The sequence below is a fragment of the Canis lupus genome, chromosome 4, assembly GCF_048164855.1.
Source record: "Canis lupus baileyi chromosome 4, mCanLup2.hap1, whole genome shotgun sequence".
Classification (NCBI taxonomy): domain Eukaryota; kingdom Metazoa; phylum Chordata; class Mammalia; order Carnivora; family Canidae; genus Canis; species Canis lupus.
The window spans coordinates 27,067,463-27,084,490 of NC_132841.1; the positions used below are offsets into that span (position 1 = coordinate 27,067,463).

Consider the following 17,028-nt stretch of genomic DNA (forward strand, 5'->3'; position numbering starts at 1 on the left):
AGAGAAAGGCAGGGACACAGACAGAGGGAGAAGAAGGCTCCCTGTGGGGAACCTGATGCAGGACTCAATTCCAGGACCCCAGGATTGCATCCTGAGTTGAAGGCAGATGTTCAACCGCTGAGCCACCCAGGCATCCCTCAACTAAAAAAAAAAAAAAAAAAAAAAAAAAAATTTAACAGGGCACCTGGCTGGCTCAATAAGTAGAACATGTATCCTTCAATCTCAGGGTTGTGAGTTCAAGCCCCATGTTGGGCATGAAGCCTACTTAGAAAAAAACATTAATAATTCCATAGGATTTTTCTTACATCCAGTACAAATTTTAAGTTTCCCAATTGTCTCGAAAACATCCTACTTCATTGAGTTTGTTTGAATCAGGATCCAAACAAGGTCCATACATTTTATTTGGATGCAACATCTCTTTAATCTCTTTTATCCTGTCATAGTTCCTTTCCTCATCTTTTCCATCTTCTTTCTCTTTGTCTCTGTTGTTATACATTGAGTCTTTTGGAAGACTATAATCATTTGTCCTTGAGAAAGAGCCACTTTTTTATTTTGGCTAACACTTCCTTGCTGTGTCATTTACCCTATTCTTCTATCCTGTATACTTCCTTCAATCTGTTGTACATCAAGAGTTTGTTAGATCCAAGTTCATTTTTTTTAATGTCATAATGTATGCTTCCTATTCCATCACATCACCAGTCACATGATTTATATCAAATCAGTAGATTCAGGTGGTGTCAGCCTGATTCTTTTGTAAAGTTCCCAACCAACCTCTCACCCAGTGATGGAGAATCTTTTGTTTTGTTTTGTTTTTTAAAAGATTTTATTCATTTATTCATGAGAGACACAGAGAGAGGCAGAGACATAGGCAGAGGGAGAAACAGGCTCTCCATGGGGAGCCTGATGTGGGACTCCATCCCTGGACCCTGGGATTATGACCTGAGCTTAAGGCAGACGCTCAACCCCTGAGCCACCCACATGCTTTGATGGAGCATCTTTTGATGATCATGTCCTAGGTCCATTATTTCCTTGCCGGTTCCAGAATGGTAGTTTTCTAATTCTGTCATCCCTTCTGCAGATATTATCTGGAATGCTTCTGCAGAGAATGTTTCTCTAAGTGACAATGATTTCAAAACTTTCCTTCTAGCAGCAGAAAAGTTGGTTTAAATATATCTCATGTGAAAACTGGAAATATGAAACATAAATGTGGAGGGTGCCTGATGAAGTGGAAGTGGAATGCTGGGCAAGCCCTGTGGTCACTGGCTGCCCTTCATCCTCTGTTCCTGTGGCACAGGAGCCCCTGGGCTCTGGGCAGCACAGTTTGGAGATGTCCTGATAAATATCACTACCATGACCCTGTCCTCATCAGGCTTACAGTGTGTTGTTTTGGGGAATGAAGTGAGTGCCCCCAGTACTGAAGAGGCTTGCCATTCACCCACTGTGTGACTTTGGGGTCGTTAGCCTCAGTCAACCTTGTTTCCTTATTTGTAAAGTGGGAATAAGAGTCCTCACTTTGAAACTGAATGAAAGTGGGTTCAGTTGCAACTTCATAAAATGATTGTGAAGATTCCATGTGCTTAATGCTTATGAAATGCTTCGTATAGTGCCTGCCGTCTAACAATGCTCAAAAATGTTAACTTGATCTTTCCTATTATAGTCAGCCACTGTATTGGCTTTCTAGGGGCACCCTAGCCAAGTGTCACAAAGGGCATGGCTTGGAACAATAGGAATTTACTCTCTTACACTTCTTGAGGCCAGGAGTGTGAAATCATTGTCAGTAGGGCCATGCTTCCTTTGAGGCTCTGGGTAGAATCCTTTTTCACCTCTTCCTAACTTTGGAGGTGGCTGGAAATTCTTGGTTTTACTTCCCTGTAGATGCGTTGTACAATCTCTGCTTCTGTCACTATATGATTGTCTTCTCCCTGTGTGTCTCTTCCCATGATATTCCTTCTGCGCCTTCACATCATTTTATAGAGACCCCAGATATATTGGATTAAGGGCCCACTTCAATCCAGCATGATCTCATCTAAACTAATTACACCTGCAATGGACCTCTTTCCAAATAAATTCACATTCTGAAGTATTGGAGTTTAGTACATCAACCTATCTTTTTAGAGAGACAAAATTTAACCCCTAACAATTATGTAACTCTTCAATATGAAGTCCTGCATCTTTACATATGGCAGGGTTCCTTCTACTATACTATTTGTTAGGGCAACATTCACATTTCTTGCATTTTACTGCCTACCTACTGGTTTTCTTTCAGATATGTGTTGCTATTTAGTGCAGAGTAAGGATAAATGGGCAGTTCTTCCACATTTAGACCCAGAGAGGACAAGGGAATAGTTCTCCACCTGCATACACAGAGTGGGAGCAGAAGACCACAGCCAGAACAGCAGAAGAAACACAGCCTTAGCCATCCACATTTCAAAACTCCAGGCAAGCCAGCATTGGCCTGGCAGGCGCCCAGTGATACTCTCTGCCGTATCAGGACAAGCCTTGGAGTGAACTGTTTATTTATCAATTCTTAATTGAGTTGATGTTTACTCATGATTGCAAGCGGATGATTAATTTATTGCAGAGTTGGAGGAGTCAGATAGTGAGGAGATCGTTATAATAGAGAGATTATAATAGAGTTCTTTGCACTTGTGGGTCTGGTAATAGAAGATTGACTGATATAATTAGATGGGGCTTGGTAACAAATGCTATTACATTATGTCTGAATCTTATTTGAAAGTACTGGCCTTTTATCTTAAACTTATTAGGGGGTGGCTATAGGTTAAGTTGACACCTGATAGCTCTTTTACTCCTGCAAAAGGAGGGCTGAACTTTCGGAAGGAATCAACTGTTTTGATGTTTAGAGGCAATGGCCAGGTATCTTTCAGGGATCAGTTCTTCTTCTTGGTTTTTAGAACAATAACAGGATTGAGAAGGGCTTAAATTTCAACACTGTCACTAACTTTCTAGATAACTCTGGGCAATTGAAGGGCTGTGTTCTCTCTCTACTCTGTCTGTGGCTACTTTGGAATCTTTATCGTAGCCAAAACCATCCTTAAGAAAACAGATAAAGGAAAACACAAGGAATAACCTGACAGTGTGGTGAGAAAATGGGCTATATGTAAGACAAGCTTGGGTTACAAATTGTAACTCAGCTGTAGTGGGTTGGGCCCCCTCCCCCAAAAGATATATCTTCATCTTGACCCAAGGAGCCTATGAATGTGACCTTATTTGTAAAAAGGGTCTTTGAAGATGCAATTAAGGATCTGGAAATGAGATGATCCTGGATTAGCACCCAGAAGTATCGTTATAGGAGACACCCAGAGGAGAGATGGAGGAGAAGAGAAGTCCATGGGAAGACAGAGGCAGAGTTAGGCAGCACAAGCCAAAGGATGCCTGGCATCACCAGAAGCTGGGAGATGCAAGGAAGGATTTTCCTCTAGAGCCTCTGGAGGGAGCACAGCCCTGCCAACACCTTGATTTCAGACTTCTGCCCTACAGAACTGTGAAAGAGTACAGTTCTGTTGTTTTAAGCCACCAAATTTATGGTAATTTGTTATAATAGACGTTGGAAACTATTATACCAGCTATGCAACAAATTCCTTGTTTGACTTTGGGCAAGTCTCTTAATCTTCTAAGCCTCAGTTTTGTCATTTATAAAACCGTGATTATTATGCTCATCTCAGTGTTGTGAGGACCAAATGTGATAGGCCTGAGTATTCGCCCAACCCCGTGCGTGGTACATGAAAGGCATGGGGAGCATACCAGATTCCCTCTTCAGTCCCGTCCCATCCCTTTCCATATATGACATTTCAATGAAATCTCTTTCATCTTCCTCGCCTCCTCCTAAAATGTCTGCAAAACCAACAGCCCTCCCCTGAAGAATGTTCTATTTTTCGGGAGCTGTTCTTCGGACTGTCAAAGTAGAGGCAAAAGCACGGTACAGCTGGTATTCTTAAGGCAGTTGGGTGAGAGCCATGTAGATATTAACATTTTTAAAAAATGCAGTTCACCGAACACAACCCTATAGTGTAGCAGCTGAAGTCCATATTGGAGCCACAATGTGGTTGGCCAGCTGCAGTCTGTTTCTTTCACATGAGGAGGTCTCAGGGTACATTCTCAGCCCTGCAGAACATACAGCACATGGGACCGTATATAATACTCTGTGCCGCAGGAAGAAGCTGATATAAATGGCTTTTGCTGACTGTGTTCATTTCACTGACTTTAGATCTAGAAAGTCAAAACTGACTGTATCCCACCCAATACAGGCTGGAGAAGTCATTGTTGGAATTTAGAGCATGTCTTACTTGAATAAATGCTTTTAGAATCCTGGGTTCTTCTGAGGCATCAGAAAGATGGGAAATTAAAAAGAGCACAGGTCTGTATTTCATTTCTGTCCTTGATCAACTGCATAATCATGGGCCAACTGCTTAACTTCTTTGTGGCTTCATCTTCATGGTGAGGTTGTTGGAGCACCTCGTCTCAGCACTAATGTTCTGTGGTTCCATGAAAACTCAAGTTGATCCCCGTAAGGTCAGGCCGTGGATCCATCTAGCCCACATCTTTTGTCTGGCATGCTTTCGGAGGATAGGAGAATTGCAGGAAGGTGAGAAGGAAAGAAAGTTTTAGAGGAAAATGTAGGGTGCTGTATTATATATTCCATCCAGAGCCTAGCAGTTATAGAGGGGAGAACTAGGGATTTCCTAAAAACCCTAAGACCTTCCACTCCCTAGTTCTCATGAAGAACCTCTGTTGATGAGTTTTATCATCTCTAAGCGGCATTGTGAATCCACTGCCTGGGTGTTTAGTGGGTAGGAGAGTTTGTGGGGATGGGACCCTCTTATGAGGTCAGTGGTATTTACCTGTGGGACGTTGAGTTCCCTCACTTGGCCTTTTCCGCTAGAGGCTGCTTTCCTCAGACTTCTCCACATCTCCCGGTACTGATCTGATCAGTTCATTAATAGTGAGGGGGAGGGAAATAAGCATTTATTGAGTACCCACGTGAGCCTTACACTATGAAGGATCTGTGTTCACAACTACCTTCTAAGGCAAAAACCTTATTCCCATTTTACACTTTATGTACCCGAGGCAAGGAGATACTTGGTAAGTTGAACAAGTTATCAATTATTAAGAGCCATGTTCAATAACCCATGTCTCCCTTAGAGCCTATCTTCATGGCATCCTACCCTTACACCATGATGTTAGACCCCACCTACCAGCCCCTATCTCTATTGTACACCAGGCACTGGACTAATGGGGGTGGCAGTAGGGGGGGTGGAGGATGAGGATAAAGAGATATGAAAAATATTTGTCATCTTTGCTCTTGAACTTATTATCTAATTAGATAAATACAAGAACCATAAAGGAGATACATAAGACAAGTTAACACTTTAATCAGCAATATAATAGAGACACGATGACAGCAGCTAACACTGCTGCAGTTACTATATGCCACATGTGAGAGCCTCTGCAAGTACTTTGTCACTTATTCATCACTACAACCCTATGTTAGTTTTTTATAGCTGAGGAAGCAGAGGTGTAGAAAGATCGAGAAACTTGACCAAAGTCCCCAGCATCTGATTTCCAGGGATGGAGCCAGGATTCAAATCTAGACTGCTGAGCTTCCATGCTCTACTGCTAATATTATTACACACCAAACAAAAGAGTTGAAGGCTGACTTAAGGCTCACTGGTAAGAAAGAAGAGTTTGATGGGAGGTGGTCCTGATGGGTTTTATGGCAGAAGTGGTACTCAAAAGGCCTATTTGGAAAATGCTTTATGTCATATGAAGGAACACATTTCTAACAATACTGTTTCCTACCAGCTCAGAATGGGGCCTTGCAGTAGTCGCTGGACTTCTCCAACTCTTCCAATCTCATATTTCAGAGCAAACAACTTATTTTCTTTTGAGTTCTAACCTGGGATTTCCCTGGGAAACGAAGAGGGTAGAAATCAGATATTTGGGGAACATGTTTCCCCTGGGGGAAGCAGTGCTTGGAACCAGGGGCCTGGGGAAAGTTGCACTAATCCACAGCTAACTGTAGGCCGTGATAGGATCTTGGAGTGTCAGGTCCTGCAGTTTTTCCAGAAGCACTGATAGGAGAGAGTGCAGCAGAATTATGGGCCTAGATCAGTCTAAATGGCATTTCTTTTGTGAAAACAAGAGCCTTGTCAATTGCAACCCCACTTTAAGGGGTGTGTGGGATTGAAACAAGATGGTTTAAAGAATAGACCAGTGTCTCTGCTCCACTTTTTTTTGCATTGCAAGTGAGCACCCCCCTCGTGAAGACCAGGGGGACCAGATAACTCCAAGTAAAGTTGGGTGCAGCTGAGACACATGAGGAACGAGATTAGGAGAGACAGCAAACAGAGCCAGGTGAGTTCTTGGAGGTGATATTGTGATAGATACAGTGAGATCAGGTGCCAAAATATTTTAGGGAAAACAACTAATTTACTGTCTTGAACAAGTGACACCCTCCAGTTCCCGTGCCCCTCACACTGTTCTCTTTCCACCAGCTGATTCACCTCACCCTCTTTCCTCCTTTGTGTCTCATGCCGGCCCCAGCTATCCCAGAGTAGTTTAACTTCCTGATTTCCCAGATCAGGAGATTATGACTTGGAGAGAAGAGACGTATCCCAGTGGCTTACATAGATGATTGGTTCCAGAATATGAAACCACAGTTTCTGACTCCTGGTCTGATGTTTCGCTGAATTGCTCTACTGAAATCTGGATATGCCCTTGTTTAAGGCACAGAGCAAAAGAAGGGAGTCTTGAGGCTTTTTCTCTGAACTTGGATTTGAATTGGGGCAGCATCCTTAACTTGGGGTGAGGTGGTTCATTGTTAACCTTGAAACTCTTGTGGAGTGAGTTTGGTCGAAGGAGTTCAGGAGAGCTGTTTTAGAGTCCAGTGTCTCTGTGACAACCTAAAACATTTACTGTTTTGAAAACAAATATATATCCCTTTGAAATGTTCAGGTGTGGATGAAACCAGAATATTCTGTCTAGAAAAACATTTGCTAGGAAATCTCACGTAGTCTGATAATTAAAAATGGTCACATTATTTCCCATCCCTCTGGTCATGCCCCTTTGCAGTGTGACTGTACTATTGCTCCTATGAACAGTGAAATTTTGCCATCAACCCCTCAAATCTAGACTTGACCTTGTAATTTGGTTTGATCAGTGGGCATTAGCAAACATGATGTAGCAGAGGCTTAGGAAGTATTTGTGCTTTGAGGCTTGCCCTCTGGCCTAATACCCTGAGACTTCCATGCAACAGGTTGGTTTGTTTACTGGAAGTTAAAAAAAAAAAAAAGCCATCTCAGAAGAGACCCCTGGGGTGAACCTGCCCCCAGCCAATCTGCCACCTCACAGTAGTCACACGAATGATCTCAGGTGAGACCCAAGAACCATCCTGCTGAGCCCTGCCCAAATTTCTGACCAAAAAAAGTCATGAGCAAATACACCACTAAGTTGTTGTTTTACACCACTAAGCTCGTGGTGGCCTGTTACCACAATAGATGACTAATAGGCCTAGCATTTCTAGCAATTGTCTGCTTAGATAGTAACTCAGTTTCATAAGAGTTATCCAGTAGCAGCCCCAGTCTAGACTTTTCTCTCCCAAGTTTAGTTTGGTGTGGGAGGGGAAGAAAAGTAGGAGGTGGAGGGAACTTTTGAAGTGTTTTTGTTCATTTGTTTGAAAAGTTTTTCCCTCAGCCTAATTTATGTCTCAGACTCATCCACTTTGCTTTCCTCTTCCCAACTCAAGTCTGAACTGCGTTCAGTTGTCCTTACAGTTGAACTTGATAGTTTTGTTGGCCATTTGTCTGTTAGCTTTCAAATCTGTTCTCAAACCTTGCCCTGCTCTCTATGTGTCACAGGGGCTTATCCACATAAACTGTTTCCCAAGCTCCCTTGTCTCCTGGAATCAAGCCAGGTTCAGCCAGTGAGAGGCACTCGTAACAGATTGCAGGTGGGCAGAAGAGAGAAGAAGCCAAGATCTTTCTTTCCTGGTCTCTCTGCCTCAGATGGTCATTTCTGGCAGCGGCTGGGTCTATTCTGTGGCTCTATCTCCTGTGGGAAGCCCTTTCCAGCATGGTCCCAGCCCCCACTGACTGTGCCACCCTGAGCCCAGCTTCTGCCAGGGGGCTTTGGCTCCAAGATTCCAGTAACCTTTCCTTTGACCCTTCAGCATAGAGATGGTGGCAGCTTCCTGAGACTCTATTTTCTGGATCACTTTCTTTTCTCTTGCTTATTATTTCAGCTCCTCTAAAACCCTTGGATTAATATCCCATATTGCATTTTCTCTTTTTGAATGAATGATCTCTCATGGAGTTTTGTTTTCTTGACTAATCTCTAACTCTTACGGTAAGATTCAAGGTCTCTAGAATGGAAAGAATGAAGACTATAACAAAACTCACCTTATGGAGAAATATTTAAAGGAGATCCTATTTTCTTTTTACCTGTACATTGATTGACTTAACTTTAACCTTACAGTAAAGGCACCTTCATTTTGGCTAAGCGTTGAAGGATGTTGCTATCTTCGGTCCTATCATGTGTTTGAAATACTAGGAAAAAGGCGCACATGACAGTATGTGCTTGTGAATACAGTCCTCTTTATTGGAAAACATACGATTCCCACAGAGATTCAGTGGCATGGCCTTTCCCATCTACGATAGTGGTCCTCAACCAAGGCGATTTTGACCCCCTAGAATCTTTTATTTGCATGTGGAGACATTTTTGAGTTTTACTTCTGGGCTAGGAGTGTGCTGTTGACATCTGGTGGGTACAGACTAGAGATTCTGTGGACATTTTACCACACACAGGACAACCTCACAACAAAGAATTGTCTGCTCTAAAATATTAAATAGCACAAAGTGTGAGATACCCCAGTATAGGAATTGCTGCTTTCATGTCACATGTTTTCAGACTTCCCTGTATATGTAGGCAATACTTTACTCTACCCCAGCCTCCTCTCCTTCAAGACCAAGTGCCCTTTTCACAGTCCTGAAGATGTCTTTTATGCTCCAAGGGATGCTTCTTTGGTTTCAAGCAGAGGAGATTATCTCCTAATTTTAAAATGTCTTCCTCACTCAATTTCTCATGCTAATCACAGAGAAGTAGATTGAATCCTTCAGAGAAGGACCTGAATCAAGGTGGGAATCAGATCTAAACAGGACTGAATTTGCAGAAAGTAGGGGTTTGGTTCAGTTTTTGCTTATGGGCTAGAAAGATGGCTATCGCTTCTCTAAACCTTTGGGATTTCTATTTTCTAAAGCTATCCTGGGAGAAGAACATCATTCCAACATCTGCCACAGCTGAAGGCTTTGCACAGGATAGCGTATCATTAGCTTAAGAACAGAGTGAGCATGTGCAGATGGGCCTATAATTTTTAATATGACATTGGCCATAATTTATCATGTCATACCACCCACTCACAACAGGCCCATCAAATGAAATGCTAAATGCCTTTCTTATCAACAGTTGATGGGAAAATGCTGTTCTGGCATCTTCCTCTAAGGGAAACAGAAACCCAACCATGTTCTTTGCAGCCTAGAGCTCTGTACACAAGATCAGATTTGTTTTCCTCCCCCCAAATTTATAGACATTTACAAGGAAGCACATCCTGTTTTGTATTTAGAGGGGCAATGGAGTGAGAGAGAATTATTTAGTAAGTTTCTTTTCCTTGAAATTTGTTCAAGCTGTTTTATGACTTAGAAAAACTCATATATTACTTCCACTTTTATGAGCAGCTTGCTCTTTTCTATTCTCGTTTTCTCCACTGACTTTTTGTGGCTGACCCATGTACCAATTATTAGAATTCCTTGGGCAGCAGGTAATTCCTCCACAAAATGGGTATAGTCATAAAATATTGACCCCAAGAAAAAAAGGCCTAATTCTGTGGCCTGGGGGTGAAGTCCATGGATTAGAGTCCTGTTAAGTTAAAGGCTCAGTTTTTACAGTGAGTAACAATACTGGATCCTTCCTTCCCTGTTGGTGGCACCTCTCAATAGTGCAGACTTTCTGCAAAACTTGGATGGCACTCAGTTATCCACGCCCTGGCAGGGTGGTCAGATCGAAGGAGGAATATGCTCTTAGGGCATGAGAGCTGTGTGGATCCTCTCACTGGACCCTAGAGCCAAGAGAAAACTATTTCTCACATTCTAAAGAGATAGAGAATTGAAAGGGAAATCTTGTACTTCTGAAAATTTTAAGGACATGGAAATGCTCCTTCTTTTCAGATACCTGCCTGCATTTGACCCTTTAATAATTTTAATAGGTCACAGTAATGCTTTTGTAGATGGGATCAACTAAAATGCATGGAGAATGTGTCCTGGTTAATCTAATTTCCTAGCTAACCTAGGGGAAGCCACGGATCCTTCTTCTTCTTTTGAATTTTTAAAAAATTTAATTAATTTTAATTTTATTTTAAATTTCAATATAGTTAACATGCCACAGATTCTTCTTGATTCAACCCAGTTAAATATGATTTCTGTGACTAGGCTTCTCAGTGCTTAGCCACCTTTCCAGATCCTTGGTCGGGGAGATGGCTGGGTGACGATGCACTGATCCCCAAATACTCCTGACATTTCATGAAAGATGTCTGAAAGATGAATGCTGAAAAAAAAAATCCATGGCTTGGCCTCTTTTTAAAATTGCATCCCTATTAATTGCCAGGTAGTTGTGAGGATTAAGAGGACATGAAGAGTTATAAAGTCTGGCCATTCGTAAGCTCTCCGTAAATGGTAGTAAATCATGGTTGTTACTACATAAATGCATTTTTACTTTTAAGCAATGGCTTTTAGAAAATATTATGGTACTTTTCTAGGCTGACCTTGAAGTTAAAAACGAATACAACTTTGTAAAACCAAGATGTGAATGGGAAAGGAGTACCAATTTCTCGTCTCGGGTAGGTTTCAAATCTCTTACTTGGAAGATTTAAATGTAAGTTTGAAGAAGTAGGACTGAGGTCACGTCTTCCCCTGTTGGACATTCTTTCTGATGAATAAGTATTAAAACTGCTTTGAATTTGGTTTCCCCCTCAGATAAGGATTTATTTTTTCCATACGGTCTTTTCTTTGCACCTGAAGGAGCATTGAGGGTGAAAAATAGAGGCCTGTTTCCTGTTCCTAACTGGAGCCCTCGGAAGGTTGTCAAACCAGAGCAACAACTCTGTGGGATTTATGCCTGGGACCTGTCAAAGGGAAATTATCATAGTGAGCCCTCTCTGCTATCAATCAAAGGGGTATTGGGGATGGCAAGGACAGGCATTTTTCAAATTTCTTTACTGTGCATATTTAGCTTTGTGCCTGGGGGAGGAAGAGCTCCTTTGAACAGTTCTTGCAGATTTCTTTTCCATCAGATGGCAGCTCACAACTACTTAATCTTCCCCAAAGGGCTTCTCTCATTGGCCTGCTGAGAACCCAGCCAGGGACAATCCAGTAGGGACAATCCAGTAGCACATCCCGGGAAGTAAGGCATCCTTTTTAGAGGACACAGGATGTGAGTCTGGTCACTCTGCTGTCGTGCCTTGGAAAGTACGCTGTCCGTTGAAGGCTGTGTGCCCTGGCTTCTGTGGGTATCCCATGGACGGTTGCAGGAACACCCACAGAAGCTGATGCTGCCATCCGACCGTGTGAGCCCGGCCTTCTGTCTTCTGCGGGCATTTCCTGCATTTGTCAAGGCAAAGGTCGGAGGGGAACGGACAAGGAAATGGGTCACCCGTGCGTTCCCATCTGTCAGAGATTCACTTTGTCATGAGAACATTCAGGGAGCATATTTATCTCTCCGGCTACTGGAGGTTAAGGCCAGGCTAACCAAGAGAAGAGAAGAAATCCTGTTTGAAAAGTTTACAAATCCTGCCACGAGGGCTGTAAACAGAGTTCAGCCGGTGGTGGAATGTGTAAAATCCTGCCACACTGATAGGGACCCGACTCCCTGGCAGGAGAAACCCACTCATGTAAACAGAGGGACGGTTGCTGCGAATCGGGTCTGTTTTGGCTTAAAGTCTGAAGAGCACGTTGCCTTCAAAGTGAATTCTTAGGTGTCACTTCCCATAAGTTATAGCAGAAGATTACAAAGCTACTGATATAACATATTAGTGTGATGGACAGAATTATACCCCCAACGCTTCCTGCTCTCCCCGATGACGCACACTAACTTCGCGGCTGTGACAGCTGCCTTGATTTACCACCCGTCCGGGAGGCCAACCGGCAGAGGGAACGTTCACATGGACGCAGGGCCTGAGACTGGCCCAGAGCCTAGTTTATAAAGCTGCCCTGTAATTCACCACAAATGTGTCACCATTAAAAGAGGAAAAAAGGATTGCAGATAATAAATACTCTCTAATTTATTAGCTAACAACAAAGAGATCAGAGCCAGTTGTGATGTGATTGTTTGACATAATATTGTCAAGGAAAAAAAAGCGAAGCTGACCAGAGAGGTAAATTACACATTCAAGCAGATGCATCAACTCTTGGCTTGTCACAAGCGCAGCTAAACAAAACACCAAACAGAGGAGAGAACTGGCAAAGAGCAGAGTCATTTATCTCTGAAAGAGACATATTCAAGAGCGAGTGAAATAAGACATAGTTCTTTTGGACTTGGTCAGAGGCCAGGTTTTAACTGTTATAAATTAAATGTTTTGTATATCGGATTTGGCAATTCCAGTTGCTTTTGTCGTGGTAGGGAGACGTTGGGTTTTTCTGCCTGTCTTAGACTCGTGGTTTGGTCAGCTGGGATGTGTGTCCTTGCAACTAGTTATTGGAGGGCCAGAGCATTCTGGTAATTAGAACAAATATCAGAATGACTTTTGTATATAAAATCAGTGGCTTTAGAAAATGTTTTAATCACTTTTTTTTGTGTGTGTGTGTGATTTCCCCCTTTGCAGTTATTTAGGAATAATAATACAGGACACCAGGCAGGCAGGGATTCATATTCATTTTAGAGTCCAGGGATCTTAGGGTTGGAAAAAAATGTTTTGTCCCACATCTCACCCAGGATATGCAGATAGTTGAGTAGTGTTGCCTGGAGGGCTTCCAGGGACGCAGAGCATCTGCTGCGTGTTACTACAATAGAGCTCGGAGTCAACCAGTACCCGCTGGGCTTTTATTCTTACATAAGCTACTGCCCAGAAAAACTCTCCCGTCCCTTACTTGGGAAGCTGGGTTTTCAGACGTAAATGGTGGCATTTGCTGCCTCTTGTTTTATTTGTCCTTGGTTAGAACTTAGATTTCTAGGTTTTATTCAACAAGCTGGATGCAAGGATGGGATACAGTGGCAAGGCTGGAGGAAACTCTGTTCTCGGTGGCATTGATTGAAAGAACAGTTTTTTTGGTATATGTAGTTGATCTGCTATAAATTGATTAGAATCTCTTTTTTTCTTTCTTACTTTCTTCTTTTTTAATTTTAATTTATTTCTTTTTTTGGCAGAGCAGTATCACGAGAATTTTTGTGAGATGTTTTGTTGGAATCAATGTATTATGTCTATGTTCTCATAGATCTACCTGTTTAATAGCTGTTTTGAAAAGATAGAAAGAAAGAAAGAAAGAAAGAAAGAAAGAAAGAAAGAAAGTAAGTAAGTAAGTCGGTCTGGGGAAGAGGCTGATTTGGCCTGGGTCATCCTAGGTGAAAAGTCAGTGGCTCTTAGGAGTTGTTACTGTCTTTTCCAAGTGCTCACATATCCTACATTTAATATGATCTTTTATATTTTTGGTGGGAATCTAACTCTCCCCTTTCTCCTGAAAAAAAAAAAAAGAGATTTGTCTGAATCTGCTTCCCTCCACCCCCCCACCTTGAGTTTTGGAACGTTATAAAGATTTCCACGATCAGATCTATAAGAATTTTTTGTTGTTGTTATAAAATAAAATACTTTTTTGTCTAGGTCTAGAGATGTAGCTTTTTATGCTTCTCATAAGCTCTTCAAGGGCTTCCTTCTTTTCTTTATCTCTGTTTTCTTTTTTATATCTTCACTCATATTTCCAACTTGAAGATATAATTTCATGATGGAGAAAATAACAACAAACAAGACCTTATTAATTGTGCCTTCTCTCTGGCATTTGAGGTTCCTTTTTCTTTCTTTCTTTCTTTCTTTCTTTCTTTCTTTCTTTCTTTCTTTCTTTCTTTCTTTCTGTCTGTCTGCTTTCCCAAGAGTAGACTTGTTTTCTTCCTTTGAGCATTGCTTTTTTAAGTGACTTCTTAAAATCTGAGTTCATCAGAATGTCTCCCATGTAGTCATATTGTTTTGATTTCTTTGGCTGTGTCCTCATTCTTCCTGCTTGTCCAACCTTCTTTGTTGTCAATTTTCATTAATTATATACCCAGAAATTTATTTTTAGTGACATCCTTCCTTCTCTAGTTTCATGCCCTATTAGAGTCAATATGGAAATACTATTTTTATTTTCTATAAATAAAAGGTGCTCATTAAATCAAGGGTATTTTTATGTTTATGTCCTCAAATTTCTTTGTCATTAACTTCAATTAGGCATGGTCACTTTCTCTGAGGGATCTCTTATCTTCCATACTACCAGTCTTTGTATTTTGTATGTTTAATCCTTACAGAATTTGTTATGCTCTATAAGCTATCTTTTGTAATGTTATTACGTTTTTAGTATGCTCACTAAATGAATTCCTGTTTCATTTTCCTGGTTTCCAAAGAAGACTTCCCTGTCTCTCCTGACCTTCTCTTCTCTTTCCTTTCCATTAGAAATACTTTTCTTTTGAACAAGGTGTACTCTAGTATTGTCACATTCTGGGCATGCATGGTCACCTGCCATCGTGAATTTATTTCAAATTCATTTTATTTTAGGAAGTTACAACCTTTTTCAGTAGGAACAGTGTACTTCTATCATGTCAACACCTCTCTTTGGAAACTTTCTGGGACCTCTTGCATCTGGGATATGGCCATAAACCCTTAGATAGGCTTCCTAGGTCCTCTTAACTTTTACCTTCCATGGACCTTTTCAGCCTTACCGTCTAGAAGCTTCTCCCTCAGACCTTTTCTAGCCATTTTAGTTAGAGGGCAAACACCAAAAAGGTCATTAAAATACCATGTCTTTCTATTGCTTTTTGTTTTTTCTCTATGAATAATAAAATAATTTGACTGTGCAAAATGAACTTTTGAAATCTTATGACATACAGTCCAGGGCCAACCCAAAGTAAAAGTGACTCCTGATTAATACTACCAAAGGTGGCAACTTCAGCTGTTCTTTAAATCAACAGGGATTTACAAGAGAGAGCTTGGCTCTTGCAGTACTGTTTTGTATCTGTTGGCAATAATACCTAGAATTTCAGAAGCATCCCTTCAGAGAGAAGACTTCAGGCCCCTGAGGATACTAGGAGCCTATAGTCACCCATCTCAGCATTGAGTACCTAAAATATGCTGATATTTCTACACATTGCTACGCATCACTCTCATTATTCTATCTGCAACCATTGCCAGGAGAGATAAAAAGCAAGCAAGATTTCACATTAGACTGAGTTAGGAAAGTACATCTCTTCTCAACCAAGAAGATGGAGTATGAACCAGATCACATGGCCCAGTGGATGGGACTGGTGGGGAAATGGATAGGGCATACAGTAGCTTGAAGGCAGCATCAGGCAAAATAGATTTAAATCATTTTGAAAGAAATAAATCCTAACAATGGATACATTGTGCCAAAAGAAATGAAGCTCAGAAAAGAATTGATTAGGAAGTATACCAAACAGAATAAAATGTAGCAGAAAGGCGCATATTGGAGGGAATAAAATATGTTTCAGTTTGAAGGGTATTGGATTTACTAAGATACAACTGACCAGCTATAAAGCAAATGAATAAAATATGTAGTCAAGTCAGATGTACAGTCAATGAGAATAGGTTAATATAGATCAATGGCATCATGTGATCAGTTACATCTTTACAGTTGTATTTTGTATTACTCATTGCGTTATTTCTTTAGATCTTCCAAGAAAAGCTGGAGTTTTACATGATTCCTGATAGAGGAAATTCACCCTAAAGTGGGTATTTGATTAATTGAAAATTAATTAGATAATGGGATATTGTTTGTTGGTTTATCTTGGTCCAGGAACCTTAAAGATTTTCTGGAATTAGGAAGGGATTTTACTATAAACTGAAACACAGTATCACGGTGCAAGCTTTTTAATTACTTTTTCTTCCAATGAAATGTCAGTTCTATCTCATCACAGTGCCGAAAGGCTCAGAGCCATCAATTATCTTAATTTCTCTTCCTAGAAAATTTGGAAATTTTAGGTCAATATTGAAATCATTAGGTCTGTCCCTGGCAATTTCCTCCTGCATGCAAGCATACTCATTCAATACTTCTGGTTTATTTCAGTCAGGGTCCTTTGTAGAATTTCTATTTTTATGTATAGTTCTCAACATTAATAACGTTTATTAACAGTGCTCTTTGCAGTGCAGTATGAAGGGTAGGGCAGTGAGTGTTGTTTTTAGAGTTTTTAAAACAAAAGCAAAACCAACTAAAACTTAGTCTGTACTTTGTTATCACCATATGCTGGCAATTTGAGCAAATTAAAGTGATAAAATACTCCTTTCTGGAAAAAAAAATTAAAAAATACTTTTTCAGTGCAACTTCTAAATAATTCCTGTGAGTTCTATTATATTTTAATAATCAATACATACACTTTAAGTTAATACCCTTAAAAATTATCTTTTACTACATATTGTATTCTAGTTGGAGAACTCCTAGCTACACAGGTAGCCCCAGTATCTGTGAACTCAGCTACACATATTTGAGAGCAAATTTGTAGTGGTTTGGTATCATTGGAGATTATTTTGGGTGGTCATTATCTTCGAAACCCTAGTAGTACATTTTCCTGCATTTAAACAATGGTTTTGAAATCGACAGCCATAGTTCAATGATTGAAAGTTAAAGAAACAGGTCTTGAAGTATTTCAATTTTGTAATTCTCTGAAACCATTTGGAGCATCTGTATGTATTTAACATTGAAAACACTAAAACATAGGGCAAACCATGAGGTGTACTATTTTACTTTGTTCATTCATGAAATTTTTAAAAGT

At 40.8% G+C, this 17,028-nt stretch overlaps 1 protein-coding gene across 8 annotated transcripts in view; it reads left to right on the forward strand.

Annotated features, from left to right (window-relative positions):
* The window catches only part of LRMDA (leucine rich melanocyte differentiation associated), a 1,020,248-nt gene that overhangs the window by 736,316 nt on the left and 266,904 nt on the right, over positions 1–17,028 (forward strand). For 3 of the 8 annotated variants that reach the window (XM_072823715.1, XM_072823716.1, XM_072823719.1), the window contains one exon: positions 10,823–10,903. The exons of the other annotated variants lie outside the window; for them this stretch is intronic. In XM_072823715.1, the coding sequence (XP_072679816.1) occupies positions 10,823–10,903 (81 nt within the window). The remainder of the gene's footprint in view (positions 1–10,822; positions 10,904–17,028) is intronic. 8 annotated transcript variants of the gene reach the window in all.